The sequence below is a fragment of the Paralichthys olivaceus genome, chromosome 7 (assembly GCF_024713975.1).
Source record: "Paralichthys olivaceus isolate ysfri-2021 chromosome 7, ASM2471397v2, whole genome shotgun sequence".
Classification (NCBI taxonomy): Eukaryota; Metazoa; Chordata; class Actinopteri; order Pleuronectiformes; family Paralichthyidae; genus Paralichthys; species Paralichthys olivaceus.
Genome location: NC_091099.1, coordinates 12,122,831 through 12,147,246, shown reverse-complemented (window position 1 = coordinate 12,147,246; position 24,416 = coordinate 12,122,831). Strand labels below are relative to the sequence as shown.

Here is a 24,416-nt window from a genome sequence, read left to right as displayed (position 1 = left end):
AATTTTTTGTATTTTTCTGTGTACAATTATATTGTTTAATCACAGTAAGTGATGAGCTAACTGTTTTTAAAGGTTAGAAATATTTATAGTTGGTGCTAGGAACCACTGAAACCGTTGAGATTAGTTCCTGCCAAACTTTCCTTTGAGTTATCAAACTTTTAACAGCGATGACAAGGTTCAGTTTTGATGTTGATCCATGTGCTTTTGGTTTGGATGAGTCTCAAACTATCAAACACACTGATTGTCTTGTCCATTTGGAGTGCAGTTTTGTCAGGATCTTTACAGCTGGATAAACAATGGGACAGATAGTCTATCGTTTAATTCTTGATCCACACAAACACGACTCCGGGGGACAATATCAGAGGATATTCAGGCTAAAAACATGGTGTCGAGTCGAATTTGAAAGTCGGAGCTTCTGGACACTTGGATGACACCACAGGAGCACCGGGAGGCATCTTCTGTTGTTTGTTTGTTACGTTTGAATTGGTCCCCAGTTTCTTCAATTGCATTGGATTTGGCTGCAACACTGTTTACCCCTGAATCTCCAAAATTGTTTGTCCACTCAAATATTTCCCCAACACTCCATCGGCACAGTGGTGATTGATAAAATGTGAAACGTTTTTGTGTTTTAATGTGATCGTTTGTTTGTAAAAACACATATTATATGTTTAGTCCTCGGCTTGAGTCTGTAAACTAGAATTCTTCAACAATTTAAACAGCTGAGACTGGGTTAAGAATCTCTGCCCTCTGATTGGCTCAGAGCCATCACCGTTTACCACAGCTCGTAGCTCATACGTCAAAATTCTCCCACCCAGGAAACACGGTCAACCGGAAACTTACCGGTACCGGTGAACACGATGTGACCTGAGAGGTGATCAGCTGAGAGCCCCCCCCCCCCCCCCATCAGAACCATCTCACCTGCCCACTCAGGTGTGGGCTCCTCGTCACCGGCTCACGTGGGCTGTCCCCTCCACCAGGTGAGTTTTCACAGAGACCAGCAGGCATCCATCGTCCGGTGCTGCCGAACCCACCCGAACCGTCTCCTCCCGGGACCAGTGAGATGCACCGTTAACGTGTCGGCGGGACTTCCTTTCGGACTCTGAGATGAACTTGAAGTGGACAGTGAAACGATTTCTTCTGGTGTCGTTTTCAGTCTCCCACTTGCTGTCACTTGAGGGTGAGTCTCACAGATTCAGAACGACGGAGCTACTTTTTATGAAGCTGCTGCTGAGATATGGATTTGAACTATGTTGAAAAACACGTGGGGATATTAACAGGATGGACTCTGTATGTTCAAAATTCTAATTACCCATGAACCTCTACGTTATTGTATAAAATCAAACTATCGGTCTGTCTGTGTTCCATATCACTTTCTTTTATAAATATCATAAAACATATTGTATAAAACTGATCTCCCATAATGTGCCTCAATTGTATGTCTTAATATGTGATTACAGACATTAATAACTTTAATATTTATGCTCGGGCACCTCTGGATCTTACCTGAGCTCTAATCCTTACATTTGTGTCCTCTAATGTTTATAGTAAGGTATTCAATTTTTTTTTATTGAGCTCTTTTATTTAAATTTACTTTTATATTCTCTATGACATTGCCCTTGTTTCATCGCTGAGCTGAGCTGTCCTTCTCGTCCAGCTCTTTTCATTGCACCGTTGACCCTGTGCTAACTACCAAATAAACTTGAAAATGTGTATGATAGATGACTGATAATTATTTCCTCAAGTTAACGAGCACTGTCTTTGCATTTAGGAGCTCAGAGCAGACTTTCTGTGAGAGAGGAAAGACTACAGAGGTAAATATTAAATTAAATTATATTAATATATTCTGTAATTTATATATTATGTTCGTTTTCCTCATCAAGTCATTGTTATGCGACTTTACAGGTTGACATTTGCATGTGCACGTTCTTTTTTTTGTCACTAGAGTGTGTGACAGAGACAGCATGTGTGTGTGTGCGTGTGTGAGGGTGCAGTCAAGAGTACTGTGGCGTCTGGATTCAAGTGGTGTAAAGTGCACTTTAAGTCTCCCCTCTGACTGTTTCTTCCCACTAATGTGCATGTTTGTGTGTGTGCAGAAGGGCTAATGCACTTCGGAGGAAACGGGATCTCCTCGGGGAGGAGGTTGGTACACTACACCTAAGAGAACCAGAGGAGGTCAGGGCACCCACATGCGCACAACACCAAAAAAAGCGTCACAAAGCTGTCTTTGTACAGAAAAGGACACACTCACTATCACACACACCTTCACCCCACTCGGTCTGACGCAACTTTTAACTTTCAGCAGGGGGTTCACCAAGCGTACAGAAGTGTCACTGATGCTGTTAAAGCTTGAGACGTACTGTTTTTAAGAAAGTGCTCTTAGCTTTCATTGTTTATTGTTCTCCAAGACATACGTGCCGCTGCTGTCGGAGGGTACACTGTCACGCAGCATTTTACACAACTACACAGCCAGAGATGCCTCTTCAGGTAAATACACTATGTATCACGTGATGCAGTCATAAACGTTAAAAAATGTCTGACTGAGGAAAGTGAATCTGTTCATTTCTCCCAGAATATTGTGGCTGCCTCAATGGTGGCTGGTGTCAGGAGGGCGGTGTGTGTGACTGCGCTCAGTTCCAGGCACTGGGAGACCGCTGCCAGATCAGTGAGTAACACACACACCCACACACACACACACCTCATCCACCCATGGTTGACTAACAGGCACCATTTCTGGAATGTAACAGACATGTATGTGTGAGTGACTGTTCATGTGTGCATCATATTCTCCAATCATTCAGCAAATATTAATTACCTGCACAAACTCCCTATACACACACTTTACCCCCTAAAGGAGCAGCTATAAAAATCACTTGAACTGAACTAAGGTAATAGAGTAAGAGCTGAGTGATGGAGTTTCTGGTTTCTATATTCTGAACAGACTCCTTACACAGTTTATCAAGAGATCTGAGGTCACAGATGTTATCAAGACATTTTCATTTCAACAAACTAATTTAGTGCTGAGGGACCTGTAACTAAACTTGGGCTTGAAATTTAAATCCTTTGATTGACTAGAAGATATAGAACATGTATTTTTATTAAAATCAAGTAAACAAAGATGGCGTATAATTGGCTGTGACATCAAGGTTTCTTACAAAAATATATAAAGATTCATCCAAGATAAATGATCAAGTGTGCCAGCTGTAATGCAAAATATTAAGATCCATGCAACAGAGCTGACTCCGGAGAATGTATGTTTTAAAATATTGAATAACACTGGGAAACACTGTTGATTTAAAAATGGGGTTTCTTGTAATCAACATATGTAGAGTACCCTTTACAAAATCAAACATCCTCCACCCCCTCAGAGTTTGGGGAAAAGCTTGGGCAGCATCTTGGCACAGACAGCTACTGGGATTTCCTGTAAAAGATAAAACGATGATAAAAGAGCTTTGCCGTTAGTTCAGTAAAGGTTTCAATTTAGATGAAATTCATTCGTGTCACCACATGAGACTGAACCACTTAATGACTCTTGTCCGAGTGAGTTGTCCATTTCCCTCTCAGTACCTAACCAGGGCCAGGATAGAGACGGGATCTGCAGGTCATGGGGTCAGCACCACTATGAGACATTTGATGGAATATACTTCTACTTCCCTGGAACCTGCTCCTACATTCTGGCCCAGGACTGCCACTCAGCTACACCACAGTACACGGTGTGGGTAAGAACATGCACATCAAAATAACCCTGAAACATTGAACCTTTATGTATTCACAGTATTGTAACTCAAAATGCATTTTCTTGTGTAACACTGAGGCTTCAACAATATGCAAAGCAGTTATCTGCAGTGTTACTTAGTATTATGTTGTCGTAGGTTCTATGCCAATTAGCAGATACTATCATCCACCTATAGAGTCTAACAGTCCTATTTGTTTAATTTCTTTGTGCACAGTATGCTCAACCAGAAGACTTGGGCCTTTTTGTGATCTATAAGTTCTCTCTCGTAGCCTTTAAAGCTCATACTTAACACCTGATTTTGCCCCATGTAAACAAAAAGGTCTAGCGACAGCATGATATAGAGGATATCGAGCACAATATTGAAAATACATCTGTGAGCTGCATTGTTGCACTGGGTGACATGTTTCATCACCACTATGAACATGGACACTGTAGATCATTCTGAGCAGATCCACTGTCACCATTTTGCTGCAGTAAATACTCAGTACTGCAGCAAATCCATAGAAGGTAAATTGTCCCCAACAAATACACAATTTTTGTTAACTCTATCCCTCGGATCTACTGTCATTAACTTTTTGTTAATCATAGCCTCAATAAATCAATTTGTTGCAGCAATTACGTGGGTGAACCACAACAATCATTTGTGGCCTTTACAGGCGGCGTCATTACCAGACAACTGCCTGTGTTTATTAGATCACTAGTGATTAATAGCTGAAGGTTAATGATGTGGCTAATCAACCTTTTGACCCTTCCTTTGATTCTCTACCATCATCTTTCTTGTCTTCTCAGGTCCACAACAGTAGAGTGTGTGATGGGAGTGTGTATTCATGCCCAAGAGCTCTCAGTCTGTTCTTCCCAAACGAGGACGAGATCCATATCTCTGGATATCAGGTCCACCAGGGAGGCCGCAGGTGTGTGAGCATGTGTTTGGGTTTCTTCAAACACGTACAGAAAAAGACACAATAATAATAGAAACACAATTAAACACAGTTATAAGAACAGAATTGGAAACCCCGGTAATAACCACCACATGCACACAGCCTGGGAAATCACAGCCGAGCATTATCATGATTTTCTCTGTGGTCACTGTCACTGTTGTCTCTTCATGCATCTGTCTCTGTAAACTTTCAGGCTAAGTCTGCCTCAGACTGTAGGCGGTGTGTTTATTGAGCGACTGGCTGATTATCTGCTAGTGAAGAGTGTGTTTGGCTTCTCGTTGGCCTGGGACGGAGGCTCAGGTGTCTACCTGAAGATGAGCGAGGAGCACCAGGGTGCTCCCTGTGGCCTGTGCGGGAACTTCAATCACCTCGCTGGAGATGACCTCACCACCGCTCGTGGTAAGACCAGCCCGACCAGCCCCTCATCCTCTTTTCCCTTCTCTCAGCACCCTCTCTTCTCAATTACTATTATTGTACAGTTCACAGTAATCAGGACCAATTATTTTAGTAGTGAGGCCAGGAGACGCAGCGGAAGGACAGAAGAGAGAGGATAGTTTGGGTTTGAATGGTTGGAGGGGGCAAGAATCCTTCCTCAGATGACTGAAATATGAACTGTGGCCCCCTGCTTGTGTGAGCAGAGAGCTGTTGAGTGTGGAAAAAATGTGGAAACACACAGGCTCTAGTTTTATTGGTGCATTTACAAATACACAGTTTTATTTGTAGTAGACCTCTATCTTATATTTGATTTATGTTTGATGACAGTATAGAAATGCATGTCTGTATGTTTTTATGGTATAAGCTCTATCTTCAGCCTGTGTATGAGGTTAAGTTTAGTCAGGTTTATTCATAAGTCATGTTAAAATCAGTCGACTGAAGTGCTGTACAATTAAAACATAAAGTAAATAAAAAATAAATAAATAAAAAGCATAAGAAGTGAACCTAAGGACACTTAGGTGGTCTGAGTAAACATCTATTTAATTTAATCTTAAATATATTCACAATATGGTAATAATAAACTGTTCCATCATGATTAACCATGTGTTTGTATTTCTAGTTGATTTATGTGGTTATGTATGTGATAGCTTTACATTCATACTGTATGTGTGTTGATGGTGTGTTTAGGTATCCGCACTGATGAACCTGCAATGTTTGCTAACAGCTGGGCAGTGGATTTGCCTCATGAGAGAACCTGTCCCTCTGTAGATCTTGACTTCAATGGGCCCTGCCAGTCTGAGTCAGACATGGATGTAAGAACCACAGAGACATTTTTACTCAGTATTGCTAAACTATAATCCAGGTGAACAATGCAAAAGATGGAATGTTAGAAGGCAAATTTGGCCCAGAACAATACTCAATTCAAATATTTTTATTTTTAGGTCGTTAATATAGTGGTCCCTCTATGTGAGAAGACTGCAGCAGTGTTTGTTTTGTTCTACCTCTATGTCATTAAACATTTGCTGCATATTCAAACAGTTCTGTATTCTTTGTGAATGTGTGCAGGATGCCATAGAGAAATGCAGTGCGCTTCTCTTCTTCCCGTTTCTGTCATGTCATGAAAACATTGATCCAAATCCCTTTGTGGCCAGCTGTGTGTCTGACCTCTGTGTGTAAGTCAAAACATTCCATTTCATTATTATTATTATTATTTTTCACCTTTTCTTCACCATCTTCTTTGTCTTGTAAGTTAATGCTCAATTCCAGTAGAAACCAAGCTCCTATACATTTTTGATGCAGGTTTTTGTTCAGATCTTGATGCATGGTTTTTTTCAGATCTGATGACGAGGAAACGTTTTGTCGAGCCTTGGTGGAGTATACCCGAGCCTGCTCTCATGTTGGATATCCAGTGAGGGAATGGAGGGACAGCTTCCCTTCCTGTAGTAAGTTGCCAGTACAGCTCTTGACAGGATTGGAAGAGATGTGTACTTTTGTATTTGGGGTGTTTTTAAAACATAGGCTTTATTCTTGCAAAAACTTTTGCAATTGATGAAAATCAGAATGAATTTGAGAGCCTGTAGACCTGACATACATCTGCTCTCTCAGTGAGAACATAAGTTGTTCCGCACTGTTATGTTATGTGTATTTATTTATTTGATATTCTGAAATCTGTTTTGTAATATCTGTGAAGCTCAGTTGTCTGTTTGTATGCAGATGATGGCTGTGAGGAGAGTTTTGTCTATAGAGACTGTATCAGTTGCTGTCCACCTACCTGCACATTCGAGAAAGAGTGTCTGGGAACCAACCTGCATTGTCTGGACGGCTGCTACTGTCCTGATGGTATCTGAACAAAAACGATATCCTAATTTCTGTTCTGTTAATTGACCTTAATCGTAATATGGTTTTCCAATCCTCTATCCCGCAGGTCTTATCCTACAGAATGGAACATGTATTGCAGTTTCTCAGTGTCCATGTGTTTATCATGGAACATCATATATACAAGGACATGTGCTTCAACAGGGCTGCAGTGTTTGGTTAGTGTCTATATGTATTCCCCAGTGAGCAGATAGAGTGGCTAATGTGATGCTAACCCCCAATGCTGCTCTTTCTTTAGTGTGTGCATGGGAGGAGTGTGGAACTGCACTGAGAACAACTGCACAGGTAAGATTAGATAGGACGATCACTTAAGAGCATCCAGAAAGAAAAGATGAAGCACTGAACTTGCTGCTCTTTTGTCAGCGGAGTGTTCGGTGGTGGGGGACGTGTTCGTGACAACATTTGATGGTAGGATGTTTCTCCAGCCGGGGGCGTGTCAGTATGTCCTGGCGAAGAGCCGCACCGGCAGCAGATTCACTGTCACGCTGCAATATACGACCTGTGCAGAGGTATTGTGAACAGAGGCTCACACACCTGCAGTATCCTTTCTGCCTAAGATACTAACCAGCCCTCCTGTATGGTGTGTGTGTGTGTCTACAGCAGCAGGTGTGTATTCAGTCAGTGACAGTGGTGCTGGATGAAGATGTGAGTCATCAGATCACTTTGACCAGGGAGGCGGAGGTGATAATCGGTGTCAACCCGGCACCTGCCCTGCCCTATATTGATGGTAAGAATCATAAAAACATCACAAGTTCATATGTGTCCGAGCTCAAAATAAAAAAAAAAGTTGTTTGTTATTCATACCAACCTGAGTTGTAATGCCATCTGATCTCATGGGTTTTATTTCCTCTTTGTTTTGGGTATATAGATATAGTGGAGGTCCGGAGACTGACCTCAGTGTTTACACAGCTGAAGGTAGGGATTGGTCTGAGGCTACATTATGATGGTAGAGGGGGGCAGGTCTACCTGCAGCTGGACAGCCAATGGCGTGGACAGACATTGGGCCTCTGTGGAACCTTCAATGGAAATCTACGAGATGACTTTCTGTGAGCTAGTTCCTCCCAGCTATAAATCAGTTTTGAGAAGGTCCCTTTTAACTGACTCTTTGTGTGTGTTTGTGTGTTTGTAGGTCTCCCGCAGGTATGATTGAGGGCACTCCCCAGCTTCATGCCAATGTTTGGAAGGTGTCATCTGCTTGTGTTGCACCTGTTAACCTGCCCATTATAGATCCCTGTGAGATGAACCAGCACAATGGTAATCATGGTCTCAGTTTTTTTTTAGCTTTAATTCTTTATTTAGGTCGTCTCCGTTTGTATGCACTTATATTTTGTTGTATGTTCTAGTTTTCTATGCGGCCCAGTGTGAGGTGCTCTTGGGGAGTGTATTTGCTCCGTGTCATGGTTACATCAGTCCAAACATCTACCAGCAGCAGTGCCGCTACCAGGCCTGTCGCTGTGGGAGCAGCTGTCTGTGCACGGCGCTGGCTCACTACACTTACCTCTGCTCCAAACACGGAGTCAACTTAAATTTCAGATCACATGTCTCTGAATGTGGTGAGTGAGTAATCTTTTAGGTAGCTTTTATTCATACTATTTACATGTTTATGCTAATATACCCAGTGCATGTTCGTTTCAGAAAAAAATTATGTAAAAATATGTATTACTTGCCTTACAGGGGTGGTGTGCCTCGGTGGCATGCTGTACCATTCTTGTGTGTCGTCCTGTGGGCGGTCATGTCGGGCTCTGTCAAGCACTGAGACATGTCACCCTGACGACTGCGCCGAGGGGTGCGGCTGTCCAGACGGCAGCTTTTATGACGATGTGCGCCAGCGCTGTGTGCAACTGTAGGACTCCATCACCTCATTTATCATCCTAATCATCCGAACGCACACACACACACACACACAGAGAAGTAAAGTAATTAATATTGCTTTCCCCTCAGGTCTCAGTGTCACTGTTACTCAATGGGCGGTGTGTCACAGCCAGGAGAGGTGACCTTCAGCGCCTCGGGCCCCTGGTAAGTCACGGATGAAAAGTGAAAACTCACTTTGGCTGCTCTCCCACCTGCACTCACTGTAACATCCTCACGCACATTTGGGCAAGCAATTAAAGCTTGAGTGATTGTCACTTAAACGAACCTTGTGTTTGAGAACATCGTTCTCTATTCAAAACACTGATTCCTTTTTCCCCACCATCTTGTATCTCCATTAGCCTGTGCAGAAATGGAAGGATGGAGTGTGTGCCAGAGGAAAAAGGTAACCTCACACACACGCACACACACACACACACACCCCTCCCTTCAGTTCCTGCTCTCGTTCATTCCAACAACAAAGTGTTATTTCAGGCTGTGTCCCTCATGCTGAAATCAAGAGCCTTATGTCTGTAGTTGTAGCTCGTTTCCCATGACTGGCTGTTGCGGTTGATGTTTAAGGCGACTGGGACATTGGTTTTCTTTCTGTGTGTGTGTCTGTGTGTGTATATGCATATGTGCACATTGCAGAGGCTGATAGTGTGGAGGTCGGAGAGTGTCCAGAAGGGAAAGTGTACCACAGCTGCACCGAGCAGAGAGGAGGTGTGGCTTGTGCACCAACCTGCCGTAACCTGATGTTGAACCTCACATGCCCCCCAAACACACCATGCATCCCTGGCTGTGTCTGCCCTCCTGGGTAAAATAAGAACATGCTGCCTTCAAGTGTTACTATGTATTTATGTTTTAAAAGAGAAAATCATTGTTTCTAAAATGCAAAAAAGTGATACTTGTCTACCAGGGAGTCATTTCTTGGTAAAGTTTCAGTAAGATATTCTATTTTCAGATTTAAAAAATAAAAAAAGTTTATTCCTTTACCTGGTTTTTCTACTTAACAATTTTAAGATAGTGTTACTTTAGTTGAAAAGTTATAAATAAGGTTGCATGTTCTGTACCTCTGTAAATTGTGTTTTGTCCAAGGCTGGTGCTGCACCATGGGGAGTGTTACTATCCAGAGAACTGTCCCTGTGCCTGGCTGGGTCTTGAATACCTGCCTGGAGAAACTGTGGAAACACCATGTTACAAATGGTATACATCTTTACCACACTGCCTGTATTTCCCCATAGCTAAAGGAAACACCAGACTAAGCAATGATAGGATCATATTCCACATAATCCACATATGATTAGTATTTCTAAGAAACCTAATGTTCAAACTTAAAATAATATAATTCCCAGTTCAATGAGGCTGCACGTGGGGCATCAAAAAGCACTTCCTTCCTCTTTTTTCCTGTTCTCATGCACATCCACTTGTCCATCTCCTCAGTGTGTGTCACCGTGGCTATTTCAACTGCAGCCACTCACCATGCCCAGCTGTGTGTACAGTCTACAGCGACAGACACTACCACACCTTCGATGGCCTTGAGTACGACTACTACTCTGACTGTCAGGTCTATCTGCTTAAAGTGAGTGGTGTCTGTATGTGTCTGTGTATCTCTATAAGGGGTGTAAGGCATTAAACTATGTAAACATTATGTAATGGACCTCTAGAGAAAGACATTTTATTAGAGAGTGTTTATGTTCAGGGAATACGTGGACGTCCTATGCCCTGAACACAAACACACTTTCTTGCCCTTTTCCTGGCCCGTTGTGATTTGGATCTGGGAAAGAAAATCCATGTCTATTTCTAAACTTCTAAAGCGAGCGATTTTTAATTAGAGCAGATGAAGGTGTGTATGTGTGTGTGCCGGTGGCTTTGCACCATGGTAATGCTAGCAGGTGTTGTGCAAAGCTGTAGCGACACAATGAAACCAGTGTTCACTGTTCACAAACCCCAGGGCTCCTGCGCTCCCAGGGATATACAATTAGAATGAACAGAACAGGAATTCCAATTCAGATCCAATAGGCAGCCGGCCACCCGGCAGACCTGCAGAGAATGGGGAAGCAGGTCAGAGCTGTGTCTTATTAGAATAGAGTTGCATCCTCTTATTGACAATGCTCATGTATGCACAATTTCAGCGCATGCCTGAATAGGTTATCTGTCATGTGGCAATTTTGCACTGCTGTTGTCAAGGAGAAAATAAAGAAGCAAAGAAGTTAAAATATCGTGTTTTCCTCATTCCCTCCTGAGAGTAATATTTTCTCTTCCTCCCTGATCAGAGTGCAGGAGAAATCGAGGTGTCCATAGTTGCCCAAAACAAGGACTGCTATGAGAGCGGCATTGTGTGCATGAAAATACTGGTCATTCACGTGGGACTCACCAAAATCTACTTCACTGACAACTCTGGCAACCCGGTACGAACTATACACACACATTCATGCTCTCTCTATACCATATAATCAAATCTATCTTTCAAGTTTCTTTTCCTCTCAAAAATAGATCAGTTAAATATATATATATATATATATATATATATATATATATATATATATATATATATATATATATATCAATATCCTGCTAATGCCTTCTAACAATGATTTGGTTTGTTTTAGAGTCCGTCCACTGTTGTGGGACGAGGGTCAGAGTTTGAGTTGTGGAAAGCAGGATACTACACCGTGGTGCAGTTTTCCAACCAGGACTTGACCATCCTCTGGGACCGCAAGACGACTGTGCACATCAGAGCTGGACCTCAGTGGAAGGTCTGAACAAGGAGTAGAACATTTTAAATAGTCATCAGACATGGACTGGAATCTAAACACATTCAGCCTCTGCTTTTTAACCCCAGGGCCTCCTCAGCGGGCTATGTGGAAATTTTGACAGCGTGACAGTCAACGATATGACCACCTCCAGCCACATGGAAGTCAATAATGCGCAGACCTTTGGAGACAGCTGGGCCCTGGGACAGGTATGACTCAGCCTAGCTTCTCTCTTCCATTGATTTTCCCTTTCCCTGCTTTCCTCTTATGGTCCTCCGCTCCTTAGTGACTCAGTCTTTCATTCCTCTCCCGCTCTGTGTTGCTGTAATTTATGTGCACTCTGTGATATTTACAAGTAATCAGACTCTCGATCTCTGCCTGTATGTGTGTACTTTGTGCGTTTTAGTGTGAAAGTGACCATGTAGTTGAGCGACCGTGTGAAGGGGACTTGGGGAGACAGCCGTACGCCAAGAGGGAGTGTGCTCTCCTCTACAGCGATGTCTTTGCACCCTGTCACAACGTGGTAAGTGGCAATGAACACACACACACACACACACACACACACACACACACACACACACACACACAAATGTCTGTTCAAAGTAAATGCAGCCGTATAAAGGTTATCATGTGTGCAGCAGGGGAATAGAGGTTGCTGAGAGGTTATGGGAACAACTCTTAACTGATCCCAGCGCACTGTTCTCTAAGAGATAGAACCAAATGCCACACCAGATGCTCGGCTGCTACACACCCACAGACACACATTCCTTAATACTTTATTACAGTGTAGTATTTATAAATGTGGCCAGTAGAGGGAGCTCTGTATGTATGCACAGGGCCATAAACTACCATAAAAATTGGAGCACTCAATATATACGACTTTATTAGTACTGAGTACATAATTATATTTATTTATTAGAGGGAGAGAGAGATTAACATGCTAGAGCTAATGAATAATGCATGTGTTGGTTTAACAGTCTCTAAAGTTCATTATTCTATTCTATACTATCATTTTTGCCTCATCCATGAAAGTTATGTTTTCACACCTGTGAAGATGATTGGAAGCAAAATCACACAAAAACATCTGAGAAGATTTCCATGAAACACGGTGGAAGGATGAGGTATGAGTCAGGGAAGAACACATTCAATTTGTCTGTGGATCTGGATCAAGCGCAGAACTTTTTTTTCATTTACTTTAACATTGCAAGATAAGGCATTTTCCAACATTGTCACCATTTCCCCAGGGACTAATTCATGGATCTTGATTAAATAAATCAGGTATGTTTTATGTGTTTGTGTGAAATTTGGTGCGATCTAGTCTGTAGTGTTTATTAGTGCTTCCCTGCTTAAATAAGCATCGTAACAGCACCTATATATCCAGATATATTCACTCTTATCCTTTGTTGCTAGTGAGTTCCTCAGAGATTCTTTTTATCGCTCCCCTTTTATGGCTTTTATGACTCATACATCCATTATTTGGCACTGTAACTATAGCATTTAAATACTGGTATGGTACATTTGTCTATACATGTGTCGTGAGAAAAAAAAAATCACCTTCTTGTACTTAGCTTCTCATTCTAAGTGGGCAAAGAGACGACGTCGCTGCTGTTTTCCTGGCAGGGTTTGTTTATCTGCTTGGATCAATATGAAAAAGATGCTTCCACACAAATAAATAAAGGCAAAGGGCTTCAAAGCTTTAATCTATAAGGTCAATTATAGATTAAAGCTTGGATCATACTAGTGATCTGATCACTAGTATGAAGATTTGCTTTTCATACTTTCACACAGTGAATCCCACATGCTTTTCAGATTGTTTTTTTATAACAGAAGTAAGGGATATAAAAGATATGAGACAACACTGGAGTTAGCCACACATCCCCATTTCTGTTGTGTTGTTGTAGAGTCTGCTGCATCCTATTTGGAGAGGAGGAAGTCAGATAGAGTTTCTGTACATTTATTTGTGCATCTCTACTTCTAGTGTTCACATTTCTAAAGAGAAAACACTTCACTCAAATTTGGAGTGTATATTAAGTGTCCTTGAAACACATTTATTCGTTTTTTTGGGTTGCTGTATAAACTGCACTTTACAGTCAGTCCGCTTTAAAAGCCAAAGTTTGTCCTCAAAACCAAACATGTAATACATTCACATTTACCATGTCTGTTTGAAACAAAATTAAATAAGAAAGCTTTATTGATTAGATTCATTTAACTTGTCTGGTATTACCCACATTTCACAGATTGTTGTAAATTGTTTATTATCAATATAAAATTAATAGAATGTCTGCATCACACTTTTGGTAACATGACTTTCAAATTGAAATGAGAGTCTGCAGCTCCAGCCTGGATACAGCGCAGTGCCTGATCAATATCTGGGCCCGTCACATCATCACAGAAGAGAAATTAAACATTTTGAAGTGTACTGTGTATGGCCGTCACAAGAGCCAGTTTAGAAACACAGAGGTCCAGCTAATCTTGCCTTCGGATGGACCAACGCACTGCTGATGCATTTTGTCTTGTCTGTCATCCGAGTTCATCCAATCCCCTCTGCACCAGAGGTTGACCCACATTCCTTTGTCATCACTCCTTCCCGGTCTGAATTATTGAGAACTCCTCACCCCCTAAACAAGACCTCCCCCAGTTTCCCCCAGTGAGATTTGGCCCGGTTTGCTCTGTGATTGTTAGTGTGTGTATGTTTGAGTTTGTATATATGTGTGTGTGACCATGTGTACATGCTGTGTATACCCCTCAGGTGGATGTGGCCTGGTTCTATAGGAACTGCCTGACTGACACTTGCAATTGTAACCGCGGGGGAGATTGTGAGTGTCTCTGTACATCCATCGCTGCGTATGCTCACAAATGCTGCCAACAAGGAGTCACAATACACTGGCGATCTCCCTCTGTTTGTCGTGAGTACGCACACATAAACACATGCTCATAGTACAGTGGTCAAATCTGTGAATGTGACCCCTTCTTACCTCTTTGACCCACTTTCACCACGTCCTCTCTGCATCAGCTAATATTCTGCTTTATAACTCATTAACTGTGTTGCTCTCTTTCAGCCTATGATTGTGAATATTATAATCAAGGTATGTATAAGGGTTGGTATTTATAGAATGAAATATATTTCTGTTTCCAAGCATCACACTCTGTTTTCGCTGGGATTATTACCTCACTGGCTCTCACACTTCCTCACAGAACTCGGCAGTGGCCCATTTTCTGTGGTGAGTGCCGTTTATAACGACACCATGTTTGGAGTGAATCGCACCAGCAGCTCTGTGTTTCCTCTGGTAATAGAGAGGTTGGGGCAGATGCCTGCCCCAGGCCTACTGTTCAACTTCATGATCACGGCAGGTCTTCAGAAGGAAAGAACGTCACGTAAGCATTAGTGTTCGCACGATTACCATTATTTGTTTTTAGGGAACATTTACCCCCACTTCCTTCTTTTCCAGGTGTCCCTGTGGTGTCATTGGAGTCTGCAGAGAGACCAAACTATTTCCTGGCTGTATCCGGGCGCAGCCGTCTTCAACTGGAGCACTGGAGTCGAGGGGCGGAGTTTAGTCGCCGGGCAACCTTTATCCAGCACCAGGGGCTTTTTCTGCCAGGTCACACCTCGTTCGAGCTCATCGGCCAACCAGGAATATTTCTGTCGCTGACACGCACTTCTGCACGAGCCCAGAGATATGACACCTCAGAGGGCTTCAAATCAGGAAGCAGCTTCACGCTGGAGGGTCAGAAACACATTAGCGTGCCCAACGCAAATATGCAAACGCATACACACAAACACTTACTAATTCTGGTGTTATTCCTCCTCTCTGGCAGAGAGCAGTTTTGTGATACCTTACCGGATGATGTGCGAGTGGCGTTACCAGGCCTGTGCGAGCCCCTGTGTCCACACGTGCAGTGATCCAGATGCCACACGCTGCCAGTTCCTGCCTCCGTAAGAGGCTTGTTTCATTAAAAGCACTTATTACACAGCCAACACAATCTATGCTTAGCTGACTTGCTATAATAGGTTTTGTATGTTGCAGTGTGGAGGGCTGCTTCCCACGTTGTCCGAAGAACATGGTGCTGGATGAAGTGACAAGAAGATGTGTCTACACAGAAGACTGTAAGTACAACTGATACGTTTGTTGGGATTTCATTATGCAGTACAAAGATTCATTGTTTTTTATTGTCTTCTCTAGGTGTGTCTTTGCCTCCGACCCCCACACCCTTTGCATTTGTGACACAGTCCAACAGAACAACTACACCTTCAACTCCAGCCACAACCACCACAACTACCACCACCACGAGGCCGACAACTACCACCACCACAACTCCCACTACCACAACAACCACAACCACCACCATTACAACCACCAGAGCAACAACTACTTCCTCCACTACTGTCAGGCCCACGACAACCACCACCACCACTCCCAGGACAACATCATCCACCGAGCCTATCACCACTCCATCCACACCTCCTCCTGCTCCTCCCACCACTCTCACTCCCTCCACACCTCCAGAGACAACCACTCTCAGCATGACAGAAATGACCCCTCCGCAAACCACAGCAGCCACTTCTATGACCTCCACGGCAACGCCCACTACTGTACCCCCAGAGGCCACCACAATCTCTGTGACTTCTTCTCCTCCACCCCCTACTACCATCGCTTCCACCACCTCCAGTCCTACTACCATTACCACACCAGCACTAACACCTCCCATTACCTCCACCCAACCTCCTCTAACCTCACCCACCACAGCTGTCACAACCTCCACCATTTCTGTACTCAAAACCACCACTGAAACTACCCAAACTACAACAGATTCAGCTATCACCACAGAGACCCCAACCCCAGAGGAAACCTCCACAGTAGCCGTGACAACCACAGTTACTGTCCCTACAACTGTAGAGCCCACTTCTGAGCAGGTGTCCACAGAAACAGTGACAAGTCCTGGGACCTCTCCCGTGACAGAAGAAAGATCGACCACACCTCCATTCGTCTTCCCCACAAGCCCCTGCACGGTAAGAGTTGCTGCTGTTATTCATGCAAAATCATAAAAACAAACAGCAGCTACATGTGATTTGTAGAAATGCTTAGTAAAACTAAGGTTGTGTAACTTATCTCCGCAGCCACCATACTCCTTCCGCATCGACGAGTGTGCAGAGCTGATCTGTTTCAATGGAGAGCTGCTGCTTCACAACTCCTCTCTCCATTGTCGCTACAACACCACCCTGCCTCAGTGCAGCCTGCTGGGCCTGCCCATCCTCACCAACACAGACCCCTGCTGTCCACTGTGGCAGTGTCCCTGTAGGTCTGGGTGTTAATGTCAAAAATCAGGATTTCCTACTGGTCCGGTCCTTGATCCTTGTTTGATTTTACTGATACAATTGGCTTTTGTCAGGTCGCTGCACTGTGATGTCAGACCTGCGTGTGATCACCTTCGACGGCAACAATGTTGCCCTGTATGACAATGGCTCTTACATCCTGGTCAAGCTGCCCATAGAGACTATTATTGGAACTGTGGAGAAATGTCCGACCAGCCAGGTGACGTACAAAAAATTTGATATCAAGTACATCCTAATACTTGATCTGAAAACTGATTTTTTGTTTTTTGTGAAACATTTTGTTTTTATTGTAGAGTGTGAACTCCATCAGACGAATCGTGAGTACAGTCTCATCCCCTATTCCCTACAGTTGTGTTTATATCGAAGTTACTCATTGAATAAATGCTTTTTTGTCATGACAGTCTCTCTCTGCTCTAGAATCCAACAGGTGGAACATCTGGTCTATGTTTCAAGAAGCTGAACATCACAACCTCCTCCCACAGAATCATTATCAACCGACTGGATCGCAAAGTGACCCTCTTTCCATCTACTGTCAAATTACTGACAAAAAAAATCGACTTATCCTTCACAAATGATGAATTCTTGATAGAGCCTGATAAATTTATCGGTTTGCCAGTAAAAATCGGGCAACAGTGTGTGACCGATAGCTCCCTTGGTTTAATGGGCGCCCCATGTATAGAGCTTTTAATCCTCCTGCAGCTGCTGCAGGTTCAGACCTTGCCCTTGGCTGCAATTCTCCCCTGCTCACTTATCCTTTCACACTTAAGATTTAATACACAGTGTGAGTCTACCACAGATATTTCGTATCAGTGTCTATTTTTGCTGATATGGGATGATATGAAAAAAAATCTAAAAGAATAAACCACACAGAAAGAAACATTTATGTTTACATTTTATTTAACAATTACTTTTGTTTATTGTCACAATTCAAATATTGTCTTCCTCAAAATACACCCCCACTGTCAGGCCCTTATTCTCACTCTCATGTGTGTCCATCTGTCTCCAGGTGACCGTGAACTACAGACCTGTCAAACTCCCATTCTCCCGTCACTCCCTGTATGTGGAAGACACAGGCAGCATGTATCTGATTCATTCACCTGGTGGGGTCAGCATACAGTGGTATCACAGCACCGGTATCATGGTGCTGCAGTACAGTACTCCTTATAATGCATCTATGCCCACTCGAGGCCTGTGTGGTGAGTCCAAACACACACACACACACACACACACCTACCTCTACCAGCTTTGACTACACCAGCACCAGCCTAATTTATCTAAGTGCCAGCTTTCAGTGCCTAAAGGCTTAATGTCTAAACTGCAGCATCAATGTGATGTGTCATGATAGGATTTGAAAATGTGATATGTTCAGAGCCATTAGATTTAATTAGACAGGTTCATACACAGATTATCTCCCACAACAGTTACCCCACTCACTTAAAACGCTGCAGTATAACTCACATACCTACACCAAACATCTGTACTCCCCTTACGCCAGGTTGTTGTGATGGGAACCCAGAAGATGACTTGAAGCTGCCCAACGGCACCGTGGTCCGAGAGGTGGGAGACATGATGCTCTTCCTGCAGGGATGGAGAGTGCAAACCACAGATGACACCGAACACACACGCAGGGTCGGAGACAACTGCACCACCGGGGATTGCTCCACATGTCTCTCCATGCTGCGCCAGAGAGCCTTCATGCCATGCCACAGCAAGGTAGCTACAGGTTTTATTGTATGTGCATGTGGTTAGTTATTTTGTCGTTTTGGTAATTTGTCATTTAGAAATGTCAAACATTCTGCATTTGCAGCTTCTAAAACATGAGACGTTTTGTTTGTGTCTATTTCATATCATTTTGAATTTAATATCTTGGACTGTTTGAACTGTTTTTAAGAAAACAACAAGCTATTTGATGATGTCACCATGGCCTTTTCTGTGACATATGACAGAATCATATGTTCTGTGATTAATTAACAGGTTAATTGATAATGGAATTAACAATTAGCTGTCCGACATGACCTTGGCTTGTTTTTGTGTGTGTGTGTGCAGGTGCCTCCGGAGCAGTTCTGCGACATCATGTGGGCAGGAGACCTACACTACAAAGATCACCAGTGTGACTTTCTAGCGGCGTATGTGGCCGTCTGCTACACACATCAAGTCTGCATCAGCTGGAGACGACACAATTTCTGCCGTAAGGAGTTACAGGCAAAGACATGACACATATGCAGGCGTGCTCACTCTTGTTTCTTGTTTGCTCATGCATTGCTAAGTGCCTGTCATCCTGCAGCTCTGCGATGTCCCCCTGGTAAGGAGTATCAGCCGTGTGTGAGCACCTGCACCAGCCGCACCTGTGTGAACAGAGAGTACTACGAGGAGACCACCTGCTCCTTTGTCAGAGAGGAGTGTGTTTGTCGCAGTGGAACCATCCTGCACCGAGCTGACTCCCCTTACTGTGTAACTGAGGATCGCTGTGGTGAGTGAAAGAGTAATTACTTGCCATTGTGTTGAAAACTGCTCTGTCTGAGAGTCAGAATAAGTTTTGGACTGGGCTTTATATTGCTCCAAGACTCTGATACAGCTTTATTATCAGTGTATTTATTTGACTCTGTTGTGTCTAGTGTGCACAGATAATGAGGGTAACCCCCGGGCCCCAGGCGAGGTGTGGAATGGCTCTGCTCGCAGCTGCTGTCTGTACAAATGTTTGGAGAATGGCTCTGTGGTGGCTGTTGAACCAGATTGTAACACTGTCCCGACACCACTGTGTGAGAGGGAGGGAGAATATGTTCTGGATGTACTGGAGGAAGGAGTCTGCTGCCCCAAGAAGATCTGCGGTGAGTTTACAAGTTGACAAACATATTGTGTGGTTGTAATATGGGATCAATAAAGAACATTCCACTGTCTCTCATTATGAATGAAATTGTTGATTTTTAGAGATGATTGATTGCTGATTATGTTCCGTAGGGAGAGATCATTAAATTATCCTTCCTTACCCTGTCTGTTTCACTTCCTGTCAGAGTGCAACATGACCATCTGTGACAGTGAAGCTCCACCCTGTGATAACGGAAACAGGCTCGTCATCGGTTACAGCGCTCTGTCCTGCTGCCCTGAATACAGATGTGGTACGAACACACTTTCTTTTTCAGATTCAGATCCTTCAGAGTTTTCAGAATTGTTTTTTACTTTCAGTTAAAAAACAATATTTGGCCGACTTTTACTTTTACATTCAAATATTTCTTATTGTCTTCTTCAGAGTGTGACCCCATGGCGTGCCCTCACATCTCGCCCCCCAACTGCAGAGAAGATCAGTTCCTAGTGGAGGTCAGGGGGCAGAAATCCTGCTGCTACTCTTTCCTATGTGGTAAGTTTTAATTGTGTTTTGTTGGTCAGTCTTTAGTGTGAGGTTGGCCATGTGTCTCTGTCTTTGATATTTTCATTCAATTATGTCAACAACACTGAGTTTGATGTTTGTGTTTTCTGTCTGAGCAGTGTGTGAGTCGTGTATTGAACCCATTCCAACATGCTCCAACGGGGAAATTCTGGCTGTGGATCTAAACACCACCAACAGCTGCTGTCCACACTACTACTGTGGTATGTGTGTATGTCTGTGTGTGAACCTTTTTGTCTGTGTCTCTTCAAAGTCAGGTTTATAGATTCTCCCGTGTGTTGCAGTGTGCGATGTCAACCTGTGTCCTGAATCATCTGTGAGCTGTGCACCTGGTCTCTCTTTGGTTCAAACTTCTCTCCCCGATCTTTGCTGTCCACAGCATCACTGCGGTACACACATGCACACACACACGCCCCCCACACCCTGTTTATCACTGGTGTCACTTCACTGCTGTGTTCATGCTGAGTTCATGATTCGAATAATCCCAGAAGTTATTACGGCTGCCACCCAATTTCATAAACTTCACACTAGCTCTCCTTTTAACTTCCTTTCTGTCATTCCCAGAATGCCAATGTGAGGACAGCTCTCTCCCCATCTGTCAGGTGGTAAGTCAGCAAGATGCCGCACCACAAGTCACTATCTAATCACGTCTTTGCTGGAAGGTGAAGGTACAAAGTGAAGCAAATTCAGTTAAGTCAGCGCTCATGTTTCCTGTCAGGGAGAGGTGCTGGTTGATGTTCCAGAAGGCAACACTAACTGCGGCTGTCCTCAGCATATATGCCGTATGTATAATCCCTGCATGAAAGCACAACACCTGTCACAAGTGTGACAGTGGACATGCTGGAGACATTGTTTATCCACTGATTCGATTTTCAGGCTCCCTGGTAGCTTATTCATCCTGTGTGTGTGTTTGTGTGTGTAGAGAAGGCAGAAGTGTGTCTTTTCCAAAGGGTAACAGTGTTGAGCCCAGGCCAGACTCTGGTTCAGTACTTTGAGGGCGAGCTGTGTTACACTGTCCACTGCCTGAATCACAGAGATCCAGACTCAGGCTTCTACGCTATGGAAATCACCTCAGTCAACTGCTCCCAAAAATGTGGTCCAGTATGCATCCAACCCTTTCACCGTACCTCCATAGATCAATGGTCATAGGTCATTCTACTCTTCCTTCACCACTGTATTTGCTTCATGTTTTTAGCACCAGGTGTATGCGCCGTCCTCAGATCCTCAGGTGTGCTGCGGCTCCTGTAAAAATGTCTCCTGCACTTTCGCTAATGAAAACGGCACAACAGAGCTTTTTGCTGTAAGAACAAATTCGTCAAAATGTAAATCCACCCCGTGCTCCCTTTTTTTTCGGGGCAGTGCTGATTCTGGCTCTGTGTGCAGGCAGGGAGTTCCTGGGTGGAGAACTGTACACGTTACGACTGCATGGAAACTGCAGTGGGAGCAGTGATCCTTGGCTCTGGGGTGGTTTGTCCGCCATTCAATGACACAGAATGTATTCAGGTCAGCACCTCAACAGTATACGCCACCATCTCTCTGACATCTCTCTCACTGCACCCATATAATGTATAAAAATGTGCATAGCTGGGTTTCTCGTGAACTCTCTTCTTGTTCTCGTCTTGCAGAATGGCGGTATGGTACAGAGCTACGTGGACGGCTGCTGCAGGACATGTGAGTCTCCATATTTCTTTGGTGCTTCTGGTCTGGTGCTTTGAGCTGTCAATCAGAGGGTGAGCGCCTTGTTGCCTGGCAGTGGATGATGGGCTTAATGGCTGAGTGGTTGGGGGTGAGGCCTGTTGTAGAGGGTGGAGATGAAGCCAATCGCTACATTACCCACAATCCCTGGCTTTCGCAGTTTGTCTGCTGGCATATTTGCAAGCTCAAAATCTGGTGAAAAACTTAAGGAAATAATAAAAATGAATATAATCATCACATTTGACTGCACTCAAAATTAAATATTCATCACTAAGCCAATGTATAACTTCCTGATCTGTGTTTGTCGTGTTTCCTTTACAAATGATAATGAGACATTTGGATGTCTTGTGGATGAAACCTGCAATGGTGACATTTTCTCTCTCTGTGGATTCGGCATTGCAGCCTCTCCCGCTTTAGCAGTGACCTTGCAGGCTGGGCCAATCGGGGAGCGCCATGGTGAGCGTTTAACCAATGAGGAAGCAAAATGGTGCAGGGGTTAGAGTTTACCCTGCAGGGCTGCTCTTTCTGTAGTACATCAAATGACTCAGTTCCTTGGCTGGCTGCCTGGAGTGCCTAAAAGAAAAAAGAAAAAAATAAGTGAAATCCATGTGCTTGCCAGCTGCCCTGATTCCCTTCTCTGTGTTTGTGTGTAACATTAACTGTGTTTTCTGAACCAAACGTAACCTCGTGTGTGTGTATGTTCTCCTGGCGTTCTTTGAACTGGACGGCTGCGGTCCTGACGATGCTCCCAGGTTCTGGAGTTGGTGTTTTGCCATTTACCGTTAATCCACTAACTCCCACTGGTAGTACTAACTGTGACACAGGTACCACCACCTTGCTCTGTTTGCATGTACACAATGACATCCCTGACAGTGACTCATTCACTGGTACTTTCAAACTTCGATTGAATGTGTGCGTGTCCATTTTTTTGGTTGCGTGTCTGTTTATTCATCTTCTTTCTGTCCCAGTCAACATTTAACGTTGCATGCTAAGCGTTGAGTGTTAATGTCAACACGGTGATCCACTGAGACAGAGCTCAAGATCATCTACTCTTATTTCATGCATCTCAGCCCTACACAGAATCCATTTGTCCAGCTTTGATTGGCTTAAAAACAAGGTTAAGTTGAGATCAGTAGCCAATAGGCAAGCCAGGTCTCTGCTGTGAGAACTGTGCCCCCCCGTCACCCAACTGTCAATCAAAGCACGATCCTACTGCTGGGCAACAAAGAGCCCTCATCAAAAGGCCTTTCAGGGTGTGTGAGTGACAGGTCTCTGATGGGAAATGATCAAAAGCGTGTTTGTGTGTGTGAGCACCTGTGTGTTGTTGTAGCTCTGAGGTGAGTGTATGTCATGAGTTTTTTTCTGAGCATTAATGCGTGTGCATGTGTAGGTAAAGAGGATGGTAAGACGTGCAAACGCGTGGCCATCCGGACAACCATTAGAAAAGATGACTGCAGGAGCAATACACCGGTGAGAGAGAAAAGAGAAGTGGAGGCATAAAATGAGGAGTTATCTGAGGGGGGGGGTGGAACTGATACTTTCTATTGTTGTGAATTCTCCTTTTCCATCTTTCTCCTTCCTCCACCCCCTCACAGGTCACAGTATATTCTTGCGACGGGAAATGTCCGTCTGCCACCATATTCAACTTTAACATCAACAGTCATGCCAGGTTCTGTAAGTGCTGCCGCGAGAGTGGACTGCAAACACGCTCCGTCACGCTCTACTGCTCTCGCAACGCCACGGTTGTGGAGTACCACTTCCAAGAGCCTCTGGACTGTTCCTGCCAATGGCACTGAAGGAAGAAAATCAATGAGAGAATGAAGGGGTTCTAGGCATCAGTATGAAAACCAGCCATGTTTTATTGTGTGTATCGCTTTAGTACTTTACAACACTGGCCGTGGGTCATAGACGTAATTTAAAGATGATTAAATCACTGATGTAAGTGGGAGATTGCTTTTAAGTAGTTTTGTCTGCACTTACATTTTTATTTTCTTTGAATCCTGCTGTGCAAACACAGTCCAGTTAGCTTTTTAGTTCTTACAAGTGATGGTAAAAAGTCATTAAGCCTTTTATCCTTCTGTATAATAACAGTTGCTTTTATGTACGATTGTATTTTTTATTGTATCAGCTGGTGGGTTTAAACACTGTACGTGCATTTTGGTTCGTCTTAGACATAAATGTAGCCTTTGTACAAATGGAAGTGAAACGGGATGCTTTGTTTTCTTAGAAGTTTAATGATTTTCCAAAATATCTTTGTAATAAAATGAGTAAGTAATTTAGTTGAATAAAACAATAAACAGTATCTCTGTCTGATTTGTCAGTGATTTGCAGTGTGTCCTCTCTGCTCAACCTTCTAATTTGCCCTCCTCAAACACTTACTACACACACATTCTCATCCTGATTCAGCATGTGCGGTGCT

General features: G+C 43.6%; 1 protein-coding gene across 2 annotated transcripts; it reads left to right on the top strand.

The window, feature by feature from the left end:
• Window positions 1-882: 882 nt before the first annotated feature.
• On the top strand, window positions 883-24,299 carry otogl (otogelin-like). 2 transcript variants are annotated; one of them, XM_020079554.2, is made up of 57 exons: window positions 884-1,177; window positions 1,769-1,811; window positions 2,094-2,139; window positions 2,406-2,484; window positions 2,570-2,662; window positions 3,562-3,716; window positions 4,523-4,644; window positions 4,865-5,070; window positions 5,794-5,918; window positions 6,172-6,278; window positions 6,442-6,548; window positions 6,820-6,945; window positions 7,031-7,139; window positions 7,220-7,266; window positions 7,345-7,490; window positions 7,582-7,708; window positions 7,850-8,027; window positions 8,111-8,235; window positions 8,325-8,534; window positions 8,656-8,824; window positions 8,923-8,997; window positions 9,192-9,235; window positions 9,481-9,646; window positions 9,928-10,035; window positions 10,273-10,411; window positions 11,106-11,240; window positions 11,442-11,588; window positions 11,675-11,794; window positions 11,992-12,108; window positions 14,335-14,491; window positions 14,645-14,671; window positions 14,781-14,960; window positions 15,035-15,313; window positions 15,405-15,522; window positions 15,614-15,693; window positions 15,770-16,596; window positions 16,705-16,882; window positions 16,977-17,119; window positions 17,214-17,237; window positions 17,338-17,430; window positions 17,927-18,116; window positions 18,416-18,633; window positions 18,967-19,108; window positions 19,205-19,390; window positions 19,536-19,748; window positions 19,932-20,036; window positions 20,168-20,275; window positions 20,404-20,505; window positions 20,587-20,691; window positions 20,867-20,907; window positions 21,021-21,084; window positions 21,225-21,403; window positions 21,498-21,602; window positions 21,686-21,805; window positions 21,928-21,973; window positions 23,388-23,467; window positions 23,593-24,299. In XM_020079554.2, exons 1-57 carry the CDS (start codon window positions 1,105-1,107, stop codon window positions 23,791-23,793), a joined length of 7,755 nt encoding a protein of 2,584 aa, XP_019935113.2. In that variant the 5' UTR covers window positions 884-1,104; the 3' UTR covers window positions 23,794-24,299. The 2 variants fall into 2 exon arrangements, 1 of the variants encoding a protein (XP_019935113.2); XR_011243516.1 differs by lacking the exon at window positions 23,593-24,299 and having other exon boundaries at window positions 883-1,177; window positions 21,690-21,805.
• The last annotated feature ends 117 nt before the right edge of the window (window positions 24,300-24,416 follow it).

Coding starts and splice junctions, on each gene's coding strand:
- otogl (XM_020079554.2), top strand. CDS start 1,105: ATGAACTTGAAGTGGACAGTGAAACGATTTCTTCTGGTGTCGTTTTCA. Junction 1,812..2,093: donor AGAGAGGAAAGACTACAGAG/GTAAATATTAAA, acceptor GTGTGTGTGCAG/AAGGGCTAATGCACTTCGGA. Junction 7,491..7,581: donor AATATACGACCTGTGCAGAG/GTATTGTGAACA, acceptor GTGTGTCTACAG/CAGCAGGTGTGTATTCAGTC.